This window comes from Lissotriton helveticus, chromosome 5_1 (genome assembly GCF_964261635.1).
Source record: "Lissotriton helveticus chromosome 5_1, aLisHel1.1, whole genome shotgun sequence".
Classification (NCBI taxonomy): Eukaryota; Metazoa; Chordata; class Amphibia; order Caudata; family Salamandridae; genus Lissotriton; species Lissotriton helveticus.
Window position 1 is genome coordinate 1,875,275,277 of NC_136065.1, and position 17,464 is coordinate 1,875,292,740.

A 17,464-nucleotide genomic window follows, 5' to 3' on the forward strand; every position below is an offset into this window, starting at 1 on the left:
GAGTCTTGGATGAACTGATCCACTTCGGAACTCTTCTAATGAAGAGGAGAGGACTCCGTTGTATCCCAGTTCGATGTATAAAGTTTTAGGTTGTTGCGGTTGTAAAGTGAAAGTGCTGGGGTTAAAACCTCTTTTTCTTAGATCTTTTCACAGTAAGGGGGTAAGCTAAATCTCTCCTGATCCAATTTGTATAGTCTTCCATCCGTTTCATAAGATTAGCGAGACTCAGTTGGTTGGGCCCATATTGGTTTTCTTTGTGGAAATAAATAAAATAAATAATATTGAGAACACACATGGCTTATGATGCTTGTATTAGTCAAAATATTCACCTGTTGTGGGTACTGTATCTAATGTGATGGAACTCAGTTGGTCTTTTGTGAATTTGTTCTTTTTGAGTGCTCCTCCCTCTATTCTAAACTTTCAGTTCATCTATTTCAGGACAAACAAGTTTCCATGCTGCAATTCTGCCTTTATCGTGAGCTTAGTGGTGAGATTATGATATCTACTCATCACCTGATTAAGACGGAGCAAGATCTGAGTGCCTTTTATTTGAAACCCAGCACCTCTTGTCGCCAATAGTTAACCAGTTTCAGATGGACATTGTATAGCATCAGTTACAGCGACTATCCCTGCACAGTAGAAACAAGGCCATAAACCCCTGCAGTGGCAGATCTCTGGCCAGGTGGAGAGTTTTACTCCCACAAACACCTGAGACCCCAACCAAGTGCATCAGACAATTTAAGAACTCCTAATGCACTGTACCAAGGAGGGATGCATCAAACATGCTCGCGTACCCTGATCCGCCTTCACTAATAGTCTGTCCTGCGCGTCGGTGAACACCACTTACTTCATTTGTTATCTACTTTGTTGTCAAATTCACCATCAGAGCTTTGCATGCTTAAGATTGCTGATTGAATAATGATGCTGACCTTAATGTGCTGCTGGCTGTGCCCCAGCATTTCTTTCTGCTTGTGTGGCAGGTGGAGGGGGTCACTTGAGCAGCTACTGCCACAGTCATTTATTTGTTGTCAAACAGACTATGCTAGCAACTAAGTGAAGTGCCACCCCACCGCAATAACGATCTGCCGATACAACTGTTGTAGCCGTGTGTGAAAAGTAAAAGCCACTAAAAGGTCTGCAACTGCCACCCAATTACTTAAACCAACTTTCTTCAGTCCCTTACTCTGCAGATTTGATAAGTAGTCCAGATGCTCTAGCACTAGGACATGCCCATTGGATTCTGAGACACCCAACAGAAGTTAATGTCCATTGGAAAAAGCAGTTGAGGGTAAGGGATAATTCAAGATACTTTAAGTTGCAGTTTCAGTTGTAACAAATGTCCAGGTCTAATTTATGGTCCATCTGGACACCTCTTGACGCAGACGGTCTATTTGCCATCAATAAGTCGTACTCTCTATAAAAAGCTATATTTTTAAAATTGATGTTTAGCCCAGGATACTACGCAGCCTACATTGTTTTTATTTTACCCGAGTCTATGCTCCTTCCTGCCCTCCAGCCTTATATGATTCGGGGTTAGCCTGACTAACGTCATTAACAGTGTCTCTCTAAATCTGGATGAACTCCATTTTTGCAAAGGAAAATCGTTTTGGGATTACTAAGCAAACGGTCTATCGGTCTCTCTTCCAGATTCTACCTACTCATTTCTCTTTTTTTTGTATTTCTTTTTCATTCTGGGTTAACTCCCTATGGACATGGTGTATTCTAAAATTAGCACAATGTTCCTCCTCCCTATCAGCAGTTATCTAGATGTAGTAAATTACCATGTAAGCCTGCAGCCCCTAAATACACAAAACTATAACTGTCTTTGAAGATTTTTCTTCCAGCAGCTTTGGTCATCCATAGCCTACCTCGAATCTTAACACGAACTGTGGATGGTTTGTGGTTTGAATAATCTCTGAATTTACTCGGCATTCAAAGATTTTGGGTGATTAAACTTTTGAGGAAATTGATTTGTGCTGTAATACACATCCTTATTGTGGTAGATTTGTCACTCCGCTTACCTGCACCAACTCTGGAACATTCACAGTTTTTGCCCCTAATGAAAGTCTTATTCAGTGCATTATGTGAAAGTTATTTGACAATGGATCTACATTTTTGCAGTTTTTCTGTATATTTTTCCATTTACGCAAGACCTTGCATTTTACCTCCTAAGTGTTCCCTTAAACCCTGAATTCCCTGCCATGTTCTGTGCACACTATTCTCATCAGAAGTAAATTGAGATTGCATTTAAAAATGATCCACCCCATGTCTAGCAGGGAGGTTGTTGATCTTAATTACACCTCACGTCAGAAAATGGTTTCCTTCTTAACACACCCAAATTAATCGCAACAAATGTATTGTAAACTTTTTTTTTTACCTATACCTAACATGTCTGTCCTACTTAATACATGTTTGCTGTTTTACAGATAAATTGAGCTAAATCACCAATTGGGCAGAATGCCTAGAGAAACCTGTAGTGTTGTTTTTACAGTTAACATGTTTGAGAACGACAGAACACATTAGATCAGCGGTTCATAAACTTTTGACTCTGTGGACACCCACTGAATCATTACTGGAATAGGTGGACCGCCCCTGATTCATTCTTGGAAGCCGGGTATCCTGCCCGAAACAATTTTTATAATTGGATCCTCAATACAATACACAAATACAGAAACAAGTATACATCAAACACATGCTCAGATAGTGAAATTATATTTAATTCACAATCAAATATAGAAGCATTTTAGCATTTTGAATGTTGCCTCTGCGTTTGTATATACTTTTAATTTTTAGTTTTAATATTTAATTTTGTAAAACGGGCGCAGATCCCTTAAATAGGCCTCACAGACCCCCCCAGGAGTTCTCGGGCAACAGGTTAAGAACCACTGCATTAGATAGTCCATAAATACCTTTATGAATGCTACACTGGTCCACAGCCATACAGCTGGCAAACTGGTTTCCCAGCGCCCCACAATTCCACCTCTGAGACAGAACAGATTTAAATTTGACATGCAATCAGTCTCCTTCCACCCACACAACCCTATGGAAATGGTGGGGTTCCTAACTCCACATCTGGAGACAATGGAAAATCATTCAACCTCATTGAAGAGATGTCCACACTGACGCAGAGCAAGGACTCCAACCTGGAAATTGTGGATGTGGTTACAGAAAGTGCCTCAAGGCCATATAGTTGAAACAAACACAATGAATGCTGATCTCATTGCTGTGCCAGTGCTGCATTCATACTTTCAAGTGGAAAGAAGGGAGAGCCTACTCCCTTCCTTCAAAGGCAAGGAAGAATGGGGAATAATTGTCTCTTAATCTGTGTGGGAGGAATTTCATTAACTTCTTTGGAAAGAACGGAAAGCTACAGTGCAACCACAGTGCAAGTAGCTATTTGATGAAGTGTAGTTGAAGGCCATGGGGACATGGGGGCTGAGTTAACACATGGATAGAGAGTTCTGCCGCCCACTAGCAAACTAGTGGATTTGACAAGAGAATCTGAACAAAAATTGATGTACCGCTCACAGAAACTCGCGCGTGCTTTGGTATAATAAAGACATTTTATCCTTTTTGTTACACAGAAGGAAGTACATGTTCAGATATCGGTAAAAAGTCTGAAAAACAAACCTAGGCAAGATTAGAAATTACATCAAAAGTCACAAATACAAATGTTTGATCTCGTATCATTATTGATAACCTTGGCTTTCTAGCTAGGGTCAAGACTGGAATTCAGCCAACTTGTATGGGAGACCTAGGGCAAACATCCACGGTAGCGGTATTGTTGCCTTGTTTTAACGCAATAAGGGCCAGATTACGACTTTGGCAGTCCAGCGCTGGGGCTGCCCCTCTGCTGCACCGCCAAAGCTGTGGTCGGACTGCCTGCTAGATTAGGAGTTTCCTCCTGTCTGGCCTTTTTTTTTTTTTTTTTTTTTTTTTTTTAGTGGGGCATTTTCAAAGCGGTGCATGATAGTGGGCACCGCAATGGGCGTGCCAAAAACCGTTCCGGCATGGACTAAAATGTCCATGCCATTCAGGAACTAGTGTGCATGCACAAAGTGTGCAGAGGCACGTAGGGCCCCCTTTGTTTCCTCTCCACCAGGGTTTTCATGGAGGAGGAACCACCATGAAAACCCTGACCGAGGAAACTCCTACTATGCTTGGCAGGAGCGCGGCGGTCCCACCTGGCATATTGATGCCTCTAACATCACCAGGGAACAGTGGTTCCCTGTCTGTTGCGGCAGGCTGTGGAGGTCTGACAGCTCAACTTATAGTAGGGCAGTCGGGAGAGCGCCTCCTCGAGCCTGGAGGTCCATAGATCACCAGACTCCTAATCGGGCCCTAACAGTTCTGCTAGCAGTTTAACTTATTGAAGTAGTACATTTGTTCATTCTACCTGGGAAGGTGTTTCAGAGCCTTGGGATTTTAACAAATAATGCGTTTTGGTGACTTTGGCCTTTTTGATTTGTTACCCAGAGTAGGAGCCTATTGAACCGCTGGCAATTAAATTGTCCCATTATTTGTAACTGTTCTGATCAAGAGTGAAGTATGGAGTTTTGGTTTCCTTGTGTTCCTTTTCTGCACTGCATCTATCAAAGTAGTTTGGTAAGCTGGTGTTTCAAGTTTTCCTTTGTTTATTTTATAGGTTGGTGATAAAGTGATGGTGCTCAACCGATCGGGGCTGTGGCAGGAGTTGGTTACTGTCCAAGCCAACCACACGTACATCATGCCAGAAGGGATGAGCTTTGAGGAAGCAGCAGCTTTTCTGGTTACGTACATCACCGCTTACATGATCATCTTCGACTGTGGCAATCTGAGGCCCAATCAGAATATTCTTGTCCACATGGCAGCAGGTAAATGAGTTTTCTCCTCCTTACAGGCAGCTGCTTTGACCTTCTTTTATCGACTTTTTCTTATCTTACTGTTCATTTTCTTTCTCATAAATAATGCTCACTATCTGAATGATCTAACCCAGCAGACATCCGAGTGCATCAGTGCTTTTCTAGACTACAAAATAAGCTGGCGCCCAGCAGGTTCAGCTACTTTCTTGAATGGATTTTCGAATCCGATTTTTTTTTTTTTTAGTAATTATATAATCCCCCTGCCACGAGCAGTGACTCGTATTACAACTTTCAAATGTTTTGAATATGGTGCGCAAATGTTTGTTTTTATAAAAAATAAAAAAAGATTAAAAAGACCATGTGGGACTGAAGCAGGAGATGGCAGTTGAATCGCTTCAATTTTATTGTTTGCATAAAATGTAGTTTTTTGGGGTTTTTTGCATCTACGTGATGGCTTGGATGGCCATTCGATGCCACTGAATTAAACACTCCTTGCTGACATCTGCTGTAATGTGTAGGTCGTGCGTTCGAATCCTGAAACGAAAATTAGCCCTCCAAACTTGAGACGGTGGTATATTAAATGCGGTTAAATCAGGCGCAGTGATCTCACGGTAGAGTGGTATTTCGGGATAGGATCTTTAATAGCAGGTAAGTTATTTATGCTTTTTATGAACTTGTGTTTTTCTTTCCGCCCATCCTTTTCTGGCTGAGTATTGGAGATGACTGGTTCCTTCTCCTACCTTCATCCGAACCCTGTTAGCCCATTAGTGAAATCGTAGGAATTGCCCCTCCCCGCACAAAAGGACCACTCCACCCTTCTACCTTGGTCGCGCTCTGACATGGCTGTAGCAGAAAGTGGGCCACCTCCGCTTGATTTGACTGTGCTTTCGTGGCCATGATAATTGTAGAGACTGATTCTCAGCCTCCCTCTTTTATTGGTGGGCTTCTTGCCTATATTTCTACCATCGGTGACAAGGAATTGGCCAGGAAGCGAAGATTATCTGCTCTATTTGTATATAGGGAATGGTGGCCTCCTATGTCACCAGTAGGGGTCGCTCTACCATAAAGTGGCCAACTTTGGAGCTACTAGTCCATTATCCTTTGGAATGGGTGACCGATCGAGAGGTTACTTGTACCCAGGGAGTGGAACTACTACTACTACTGCTGCTGCTGAATCAGAGGTAATATGAAGTTTGTGTTCATGTTTTTTACTATTCACAGAGCAAAAGCATGGAAGGGCGGTATTGCTTTCATGGCTGTATGCAAGGGAGCATTCTTGGCCTTAGCCAATCTTCAAGTCCTGTACCAGGAAGTAGAATACCGTCTTATTCAGCCAAACACGATTGCTTACGGAAGAAAAATTAAATGATGCTACATATTCATTGCCAGGCCTTAAGTATTCCATGAATTTGAGTTTCTCTTCAGCACTTCCCCCCTAAAACCACTTTGTTTTGGCAATACATTTGGACGTATGCCCTAAAATTATTAGTTGGCCTGATTCCGTGCCCAGTATGAGGCAGCTATTCCCCCAGATTTCCCCTGAGAGGCTCTGCTTAGTCGATGCAGAACTGGCACCGTGGCAAATTCACTTTTCCTGGGACACCAGCCAGCCTGTCCAATGGTGAGGCTGGAGTGCTTAGTGCAGTCCCAAGTAGAGCTGCAGTCACGTTTGAGAAATTCCTTCGGTTTCTGCCTAGTCCAAGCACTGTAATGAATTTAATTAAAGACGCTCAGCTATCTGAATGCACTATCACTTGAAAACACCATTTTCAAAACTTGGCCAGGCTCGTTCTGCGCTTTGACCAGTATACAGAGGTGCCAGGCGCCCGCTGCCTGCCTTGATTTGCACTTGCTGTTTGTATAGAACCAAGCCCATTCTTCTGAGGAAGGATGTTCTACTGTGGTTGTAGTAATTGTCCATGGTGCTACTGCACGAAGCATGGAATTGTGCATGTCACTTCGCCACATGCAATACAGCCCAAAATGCAGAAATAAATGGACGGACGCCCTGTTTTTGCACGAGCGAACAATTCCATGTGTAAACAGGAAAGATGTGGTGCTTGTAAAGGAAAGCTCCAATTGCTGAGAGGAAAGACAAAATGTCACCAGGAAGTAAATTCTTTTCTGGCAGGAAGTGATGTCCAGCACATGTATAGATCACATGTTGTATTATCTTCCCTTATCTGTGGTCACCAGCAGCTGGAAAGAGTGAATTCGTATTTCAACATGATTGATTGATCTTTGGGAAAGCACTTCTAGATCAAATATGCGGCAGCTGGGTTCAGAGATAATCTTTCCTTTTTGTAGTTCCTCTGACTTTCCTTTGGAATTATTCAAGTAAATGTGTTTCCTCATCCTTTGGAGCCCATTGAAATTATTGTTGGAGACTGAAGGGCCTGAACTGCATTGATGGTATGTGGTCTCCACGCTCTTTCACAGCTTTTGGGCAATGATGTAATGTGTTTAACCGCGTATTGCAACCACCAGATGTGGCGATGAGGAGCGAACAAATGGACCCTGTGCCTGGATGTGGGATAAATTATATGAATGGGTTTAAACTTGTCACTGAATACAAACCTTTATATTAACAAGCAGTGTCGCAAGTCAGGCAGAGTTTAACAGGAGGAAGCGCGAGTCAGAGTTTGTGCTGCTAAGCCCTTATTATTTGCCTAGCGATATCTGCTGGAAGATTCCTTTCTACCCAAGAGTTTTTTGAGAAGAGACCACACATTATTGCTTAGGAACACCAATTACAAACACAGAAAGTAAAAAACCCTGTACATTGAAGGTGTTGATGCATCCTTCAGTACAGCTTTTTTTTTTTTTTTGCAGTCTCCAATAATACTTTATACTTGGACCCATCAATAGACTGTCGCCAACATCTAGCAAGAATCCACCTGAAAGGTGGATTAAATAGTCTACTACTAGTTTTGTTGGTCATTAGCGTTTCTCTTCCTATAGCCTCTTTATTAAGCAGTGTGTTTTGCTTTTTAGTGCTTTTTGCAACAGGAATTTTAATACAGGCCAGGTTCACTCCGCAGTACATGGTATATGTAACTTTTTACAAGATCACACTGGTTTAAACTGTCCATAAGAGAAGATTACCTTCCCCCTCTAAACATGCCGTACAGGTCACAAACGCAAGGAGGTTACTCAAAAATCAACCACTCCTCGTAAATTAGTCCTGTGCCTTCTTTTATACAATAATAATCCAAGACCCGTCAAGTCATAGCAGTTGAACAGGTCTAATGCTCCGACATGTAGCCCGAAAGCTAATTTTGGATATCCTATCAACATGTATTCCAGCAAGAGCTTCCAAAAAGCATCACACTTTAGAGGCAATCTCTTCACGTTGGCTAAAGGCTTTCCGATTGTTCGTATATTCTAGAGTCATGTATGCCTCTAAAAGAGAGGGCCTCCCTCTCTATCTACAGTGTTGCTATCCTAACCGCTTCTACTCCCGGACATTCCAAATCCGGGTGCCATCCATGCCCCGAACAGCACTGTCTTCAGGGACTCAACACCAACAATCCCATGCCTAGATTTTCTGGTAAAGGATAGCCCATAATCTGTTTAACTACGTCAAATACTTCACCCACAGGTGGGTAAGTACTGGACAAAACCACCAATGAGTGCAGCATCTCCTTTGTGGCCTCAATCACTCCATATCTGATGGTTACTCCTGGGAAACATGATTATATACGTAGTGTATAACCGATTGAACTTCACTTTAGGAAAAAGTTACAACAAAGCAGTACAATAGTTGAAGAAACAAAAAAAAAACTTTATAAATAAAAAAGTGCACCAACTGTCTCCTGTCGCAATGTGCTTTCAGGTTACTCGCTCCAAAATGAGTAACCTTCTCTATCAGACCCTCATATCTGCACTCTTCTGTATTTGTGCTTATAGGAACTCTGGTGCGAAGGTCAGAGGTAGAGTAGAATCTTATACAGTTGAGCTATTATCAAATTGGTTGTTGTGAGTATAGAGTAATTTTGCAAAGGTCCTATCTCTTGTTGCCGCTTCATTAATCATTGGATGTATTACCCAATGCCATATTTGGGCATAGTGAAAGCTCTCCATTTCAACTGCACTACATTTTATTTTACATTGTGCAAAATATTAAACTATTGCAAACACAAGGAGATGGACGGAGCACTGAAGCTTTTCAGACTCTTCTCCTCCCAACCCTCCCATCCTCCCCCCCCCCCCCCCCCCCGTCACAGATCTGGGTTGAATCGATCATCGTGCTTTAGCTCCCTTCGCCACCCCAGTTCCGACCCAGCTATATGCAAATCAGTCTTTAGCCTGTTCCTCATTAGATATTACCATAGTTTTACATGTTCATATTAACTCTGCTGCTGCCTTCTCCCTATGAAAGTGACCATAGTGTAGAGCAGGAAAAAGAATGTGAATTATTATAGAAGGGTGACCAGGATCGGGGAAAGAGGCAAGTTAGTTTTGCGAGCGCACTATCCCATGTCTCCAATGAAGTGCATACAGGGGTACATTTTAATGCAATAATGCCGGTCTTATCCATGCCACATCCCAAAGGGTTCTCTTCCCATTAGCACCTTTCCCAAATGGGGCAAAATTATTTCTGTTCCTGCTTAGTCCATTCATTTCATGTCCTCAACTGCATTGAATACTACACCAAAGTCTGGTTCCAGAGAGCTAAAGATTGCCCGCAAAGGCTGTATAATTACAAGGAAGAACACGGTCTTCAATAAAGCAGATAATGACGTTAACCTTCAAGTGAGAAATGTGTATCTTCCTTAAATAACTACTGTAGGGAATATTGCTGATACCAACTGACTTGTTACAGATTGTAGATATGTATATGGAAGAATGACAAAGGTTTATAATGACTAGATTGTTGTGGTAATGTAAATTGTTTAATCGATCATACACTCTGCAGAAGTTGGCCAAACTTTCTTCATAGGAGTAACGTCATATCTGTTCATTAGGGCTTTAAGAGTGGAATTGAGTTTGAGACCTCTGCAATTACAACTCCTTAAACTCTTACGGTGTGATAAATTAAAGGGGTCTCAAACTGTATTCTTCCCATGTAAACTGCGAAAAACCAGCTGGAAGAATACAATAAAAATTGTGTCCGACCTCCATGGCAGCGCCATGAAAAGATAGACTACCTGTGGTATAAATGCCCATCGGGGGACGGGGGGGGGGAGGAGGTGGAGGATAAAGGGCAGGATCATCTTCTCAACTACACATTTCCACAAGGAGGAGGGAATAGTTGACTTTATAGGTCTGATACTGAGGGAGTTATATTCAACCCTAACTATTTAATGAAGAAAGCTGGCCATTGAAAATGTTGAGCTTTGATAGTATTTAATCAGAACAGTGTAAAATTGTAATATTTCAGATTTCCCCAAGTTTCTATGCTCCACTGCATTCTGGAAATTATTGAAATGGTCTATCCTTTATGTTAAGGTGCAAATGTGTCTCTTGAGGTTGGTAGTAAAATCATCCTCCGCAAGGGATGCACATAGTCTGCAAATGGAATGCCAACAATATACTGGGACTGGCATATGTTGTGCAAGTGGTTTCATAATTGCGATGAATACCTTTGGAGATAAAGGGTCCCCTTATCTAGGTCTTCTCCCCTGACATACTATTCCAGTGTGAACTTTCAACTTGATCCTTGCCATTGGAGTATGATAGCTATTATTTTACAGAACTGAAGCACAATGCTCTTACCCCTTCAATGTTTGTTCTAAAAAAGAGCAGTCCACTTGATAGAAGGCTTTTTTCCGCACCCAGTGATATGAAGATCACTATCGCCCTCTTCATCTTTCCCTTTTCAACCAATTGGAGCACTTGAATCGGACATTTAACAGGTGTTCCAGTCTGTCAGCCAAGATTTTTGTTTATATCTTAATGTCTGTTAAGCCAGCCAATCTGTCTGTCGAAGCATTAAAGTGTATTTTTCCAGGTTTCACTGTAGCATTAGCCTAGATCATGGAGGGCAGCAGATTCCCTCGCCCCTCTCCCGCCCCTCACATCTGCAATGTTATTAAAAAGAATTGGGGTGTAGGAGCTGTGGACCAAACATGTTATAGGCGAAGTTACAAGTGATCCCAGCGCCCTGGACGGATTGAACGGATCCAGACACCCTGCTGCCAACAGGCAATTGCTCCAACACACTCCACCTCATCCACGCCCCCTAACCCCCTAACCCCCTACTCTCCTCCACTCCCAGAGGGAGACCGAGCTCAGGACTTTACCCACGCATCGAAACTACCTTGGAACCACTCTACCTCAATGTGCTACTCGGACGCCCAGCACACTGGAACTTTTGATCACTTACGCTTTTATGTGCCTCTTTTGTGTGTTTTTCTCCCCTATATACTGTAAAGCGCTCCGATACCTTCGGGTCTGGCTAGCGCTATATAAAACCTCTTAAATAAAAAAAATGAATACATTTCATCCTGACACTGGAGCTTCTAGAGACTCTGCCTGTGGGCTTTATAACGTCCGCTTGTTATATGCAAAATCTTGCCTGAATAAAAGTTACTATATTTACTAAAGTCTTTCAACTTTCCTTTTGTGACTGCTTTCCCGAGAAGCCGTGAGAATTTATCATAATACCCCTTTCAGTTTTCTCCCTCAAATGACCAGCCAATCCCAATCTTTTACTAATCTTGTATAATTGCCTATTGTGTTGGAGAAGATCCATCTCAGCCCATTGGTAAAAATCATCTTAAGTTGCCCATTAATGTCCACCATGTTTCACAAAGGTTTGAGAGGTGGACATTCTCTTCTTGTTCACCACTCCAGTTTGGATTCCAATTTCTGTATTACTAGGGAGTGGATAGTGTAACATTCAGCAATCATTGAGATAAACTCATGCAAGGTTTAAGCTAAAGCCTTTCTTCATGATCTTAAATCTCGGCTAAGTTGTATACGTGCAGGGCCTTAATGTGCACTAAAAATGTTTTCATCTGCGTTGATTTAAAGGATTTATGAAAACCTCCTTCAGTTCTGCTTGCCTATAATTTGAATTTTAGTAAAGGTTTTTGCGCACTAGCATTCATTATTATAGCTTTGTATGTATTTCGAGTTTTGTGAAGCTTGTATCCACCATCATTCTGATGTACTCAAATTGGGCTTCCTGATTATTGGTATGTAGTTTTAAGGCAGAAACCCGAAGTATTAGAGCCCATAAGTATTCCCATTGCCTGATGCATGTCGGTGTCTAGGCAATTTCCTTTTGATGGGGCATGTGTATCATAGCTAAAAAGAAACCCGTGTGGTTTACAGAGTTTTATTTGAAGAAGGTATAACTATCAACCTACAATAATCCTGAGCATATATTGTATTAAAAGCTCTATGCCAGCAAGCTAGAGAATTTATAATATTTTATAGTGGGTGATAGAGGAGGTTTATTACACTCTAGGTTAGTTACTGGGCGGGGCAGTTTACTCACTGAAAAAGTTATTTGTAAAGTAAATAATGCAAAAAATATGCTGGATTGTGAAGATGTGGTATACTGACGATTTAGGAACCCAAGTCCTATGTCTTTTCACTTGACCAGAATTCTTCTAGGTAAATCTTGGAGTTTAATCTCCATGTGCCTAATGAAAATACATTATGTGCTCTGTAATGGTGTATCTCAAAGATGTAACTACCCACTTGTTGCACAGGATCTTGTATGGCAGTACATGTTCTGTTGATCCTCAGCTGGGTTCGCAGTATTAAATATAGCAATATACATGCTCGCAAATGTGCACAAAAATATGGATAATTTAATAATGGATCACCTTTTTAATTTGCTTGTGGTAATTTAACGCTCATTAAATATAGAAAATAAATGTGGCTTTTTCAACAGGTCTTTTGTATGCCAAAGTTTTGTTTTTTTAACTTGGTAAGCTAAAGAACAATGATGGATTCAACCGAGATCTGTGACTGGGTGAGTGTTTGAAATGTTTCAGCGCTCCGTCCATCTCCTTAGGTTTGCTTTGTTCTTCCTGGGTTGGCAGGGTATGCCCAGACGTGGCTCACTTGCTCACTTTGCCACTGTTTTCAAGCTAGCCTGGCTGATGAGGAGTGTTACCCTGAAACCAGTCCCAGGATGCTTGTTTCCAGTCCAGGGAGGACCTTGCTTGGCAGTTCGGGCTGGACTGTTCCCATGAGGCACAGGGTCAAGACTGATTTGCATATAGCTGGGTCTGAACTGGGGTGGTGAAGTGAGCTAAAGAACAATGATGGATTCAACCCAGATCTGTGACTGGGGTATAGTGTCTGGAAAGTTTCAGTGCTACGTCCATCTCCTTGTGTTTACTTAGTAAATGATGCCACGCTGCCTCTGCTTTCTGCTATGCAATCCTCTGCATAGTCTTCTTTCCTTTACTTCTAGTCTGTTTAGCTGGCCATTTAGGTGGTACTCCCTTTGTCTTGAGGTTTGTTTTCCTGTTTCACTTACCCCACCCATCTCCACCCACCCATTGGCACTGGTCCTCCAATCCCAATCTTGCATGTACCCAATTCTCCTATTCTCAGTCATTAACTCCTAAATGTCATGCATAATTGCAGTCCTTTTTCTGTGACGTCATTAAATTGACTGCATGTCATTTTGTTCCTGCTGGTCCCTCTCTGCACCAGTCTACTGCGTGGCAAGCAACCTATTTGGGATCTGATGAATCAAACTGGTTTTATGTAGCATTTCGAGACCTTACTAAATATAGGTATACAGGTTGTGTTTTCTCTGGTAGGTCCCTTAATAGTGTACAAAACCATTTCATCCTGATCGCTAACTTTTATTCTAGGTTTAAATTATAGCAGGGCTGTTGTCTGGCAGTTATGCAATGTCAAAGTTTAATTCCTATACATGGAATCTGGGTACCTTGCCTTTGCGAAAACAGTCCGCCCTGGATTTTGAGACGGCCATCCCAAAGTCATTTGCGAAAACAAGAGAATGAATTCACGATTTGGTACCCTCCGACTTCTTTCAAACGGATAACCTCAATGAATTCTTTCTCAATCCATTTTATTTTTAACAGTTCTGGATTACCAAATAGGCACTGCCCTAAGGACCTAATTCCTTTTAAGGGCCCAGTGACAGCGGATCAAAATATTTATTTGCTCTTGAAAGAAAATTACAATCCTGCTTTCTTAAATTGTTTCGAATGAATTTGTTTAGTTTAGTTCTGCGTAATACAATTATTTTATTAAAATTGTTTAGTAAAATGGAAAATGTATTGGAAGATAATTTGCGAGGGAGCCATGAAATTTCGACATCCTAAGGGCCTCTACAGGGTTTAATCCATCACTGTTTTTTAAAATATTTTGTGCAGCGAGATGTACATTTAAATGAAGCTGTGGTGACAACTAACCATATTTTTGGCATGAAATAAACCAGACAGTTGACATAGGAAAGGACTGTCGTGTCTGGTGTTCTCATGTTGGTGATTGGTTGCTTTTTAACGCTATTGAGATCCTCTAGATTTAGAAGGGAATAGGATGTCTGGAATCGATGATAAAACGTGTATAGGAAACTTGCAAGCTGATTACTAATGAGACGCCTGCTCTGTTTTATCCAGGTGGTTTGGGGACGGCGGCAGTCCAGCTCTGTAAAACTGTAGAAAATGTCACAATTTTTGGCACTGCCTCAACTGCTAAGCATGAATTTCTTAAAGAGAGTGGGGTTGCTCATCCGATAGACTACAGGACAGCAGATTACGTAGAAGAGGTCCGGAAAGTCTCCCCGAAAGGTAAATTCCTGACTACATGCTTGTTTCTAGACTAAAGCACTTCTATAAGTTGTGAATTTTAATAAATATATTGGGATATGTAGTGGTGTCCTTATCCATATTTGATATTGCAAGGGGAAGCCTGTGTGTGTGTATGTTCTTGAGTTAATCTGTGTTATCTGCCTATATACTACTGTGGAGAAACTGTGCATGCTTTCCCCAGTTTTTGTTTGATCTGGTTAGGCAGCTGCTTGTAAGAAGCCTTGAAGAGGTGAAGTAGAAGATCAAAGCTAAAGACCATTTCCTTTGTAGATCTACTCTGCCTGCACTCCCCTCTGCCCAAAGTTTGGCATTTTGCACGCAAATAGATTGGTTGGTTCCTGCCAGTGGTGCCTTCCCGTGTAAAGGGTATCTGTGTGTGTGGCTTGAAGACAAATGTGTTGCTGGCTGAGAGTCGGTGACATTGCCACAGATGGAGGGTTCAGACTCGAATGCTCATGTTGCTTTTTACTCTTCTCTTATTGATAGGTGTGGACATCGTCTTGGATCCGTTGGGTGGCTCGGACACATGCAAAGCATTTAATCTATTGAAGCCAATGGGAAAACTCATAATATACGGTTAGTGTGCAAATGTTTAACATGCGACTTCCTCTTACTTACATAACTAAGAATAACTGAATGCCAAACCTTAATAGAAAATGCCTGAGCTTCCAAGTGGCTGTCATGTGGCGCCCTCTAACAGTCTTAACTTGTTTTCAGCTAATACACTTACCACTTGATAGCTATGAAATAGTTACACCATTATGTATTTTCAGGTGGGGAAGGGAAATTTTTTTTAAGTTCTCCGAATATTTTCTCCAAATAACTCCTATATGCTACCTTTTTATATCTTTCATTTAAAATCAACCTCTGCAGCTTGTAAAATCACCCTTCACTTATACCTACTCCATATATGTGGAAGGTGCAACTATGGAAACCTGTATAAGATGTTGTGGTAAGGCACCTATTTACAAGTGTGATGTATCTGCTTTGTTTGCTGCTGGGATTTTCTTAGGCCCATCGGAGTAGCTCTTAAAAATCACGTTTTGCCAATTCGGGGGTGCTATTTTATTTCCTAACACTATTGGAGCTCTTTCTCATTTCGTTCCGTCAAGTTATCTTGTATTTATCTGATGCATGCTGCCGTAAGAAAAAAAACTTAACATAGCCTTAGTTTTAGGTAAGATTTAGAATATTCATATAAATTGATATAAATATTGATCAGTGTCAATCGGGAGGAAGATAGATTTTTTTGCTAAACTATCCACCCATTTTACCTTAACTGGTGTTCAATAGCAGAGTAACTCTTGCTACGTTTTCAGTAAAAGTTCTTGCCTGAAGCCATGCCCCTCTATTAATCTACTCTTCATATACTTTGACAGACCCAGTTTGTTTAGTTTTATTTTCCTTAAAGTATTTCTGTAGCGGGGACCACTAGGAAAGTGGTGTCCAACACTGACGTGGTTTATGACTTTAAAAACACACAGCCTCTCTGACTCAGAATCTTACTTACTACACCCCAAGGTCTTATGGAACGCAGGAAGTTTCGGGTTTAGCCTGATGAAGTCCGAGATGGAGTTCCGCAATCTTGGCAGCTTGTCAAAAGTATGCCTACTTAGTAGTTCTGGCTTCTGTAGTTTTAGCAATTTTTATAAGTGGGCAGCATCTGCCTCTAGTTTTTCATTGACCGTTTGTAATAGGGAGGTTGGGTGGCTCGTATTTTTTTATGCTTAACACATGCCATCTTACTTGAAATGGGAGCCAATTAAGATTTTTTACAATGGGAGATGTGCTAAGAACTTTTTTGCTCCAGTAACCAGCTAGGCAGCTGACTGTAGTAAGGTGGCTTGAAGAGGTGCAGAGTTCAAACGCAGTGAACGATGCAGTAGGCTAGTCTTGTAGTCTTCCTTGGGACTTTATTATTGTTAATATTAGAGGTGTTAAAATGGCCATCTCTGGGCTCTATTCTTTGTCCATGCTATGTTTCAGACCAGTAGTCTTCCATCTGGATCTTTTGGGGAGTCTTAACATTTTTTTTTTGCCCCCAAATCAGAGATCTAAACTGTGTGACAATCAGTTTGTAGAGTACCCACTCCCATAGCGAAATGTAGTGATTTTCATCCCCCCCCCACCCCCCCACAAGCCTATGGGTAGTAGTAGCTAATTTATATCCATGCCAGCAAACATTCACATATTTCCCTTTTTAACACCTCTGTAAAATCTGTGGTTGCCTGTAACTGGCAGGGTGATGGAAGGGGTGAAAGAGGGATGGCTTTACGGTGGCCAAATATTCAAATAGGGCGTAGCTTGTGGGGGAAAGTTTTCAGAGCACTGCTAGTACATCAGAAATAGAGGAAGGCACATTTGGTCACGAGGACGTGTATTTTGGCCGGCATAGTACAGACCAAATGGCTAGATGCTAGCAGATCTGAGGACTGATTTTCCATAACTGTAATGCTTACCTCGGATTGTACCTATGTCTTGAAGACCTAGTCCGAATCTGAGTGGTGTGCTGTGAAAGGTCCAATTGGAGGTTACACAAGAAGTTGATCCCTGTGCCAGGATGACTGCAATTCCATAGTTTCCCATCTTTGAAGTCCACTGGTCCGCATCTCTATCTTCAGCCCAGACACGTACCTTGCAACAAATAATTAACCAAAGCGGTTTTTGTACATGTTGCTGTTTTTGCGCTGTGTTCTACCTCAGGTCTCTCTCTCGGTTTTCCCAATGGCTGCCCAAACATCCTTTTCTGATGAGCTTGGGGTGATCTGAAAAACAAGAACCTTCCCTACAAGTTGTCCTAATTGGATCCCCTTCTGCCCCTTGCCAATGAATGCACTTGATGGAAATACCATTTTTTAAAGGTACTTACTA

At 41.6% G+C, this 17,464-nt stretch overlaps 1 protein-coding gene across 1 annotated transcript in view; it reads left to right on the top strand.

The window, feature by feature from the left end:
- Positions 1 to 17,464, top strand: part of VAT1 (vesicle amine transport 1) — a 239,352-nt gene that overhangs the window by 119,675 nt on the left and 102,213 nt on the right. The window contains exons 2-4 of the mRNA XM_078645317.1: positions 4,646 to 4,853; positions 14,402 to 14,572; positions 15,080 to 15,169. Coding sequence (XP_078501443.1) covers positions 4,646 to 4,853; positions 14,402 to 14,572; positions 15,080 to 15,169 — 469 coding nt within the window. The remainder of the gene's footprint in view (positions 1 to 4,645; positions 4,854 to 14,401; positions 14,573 to 15,079; positions 15,170 to 17,464) is intronic.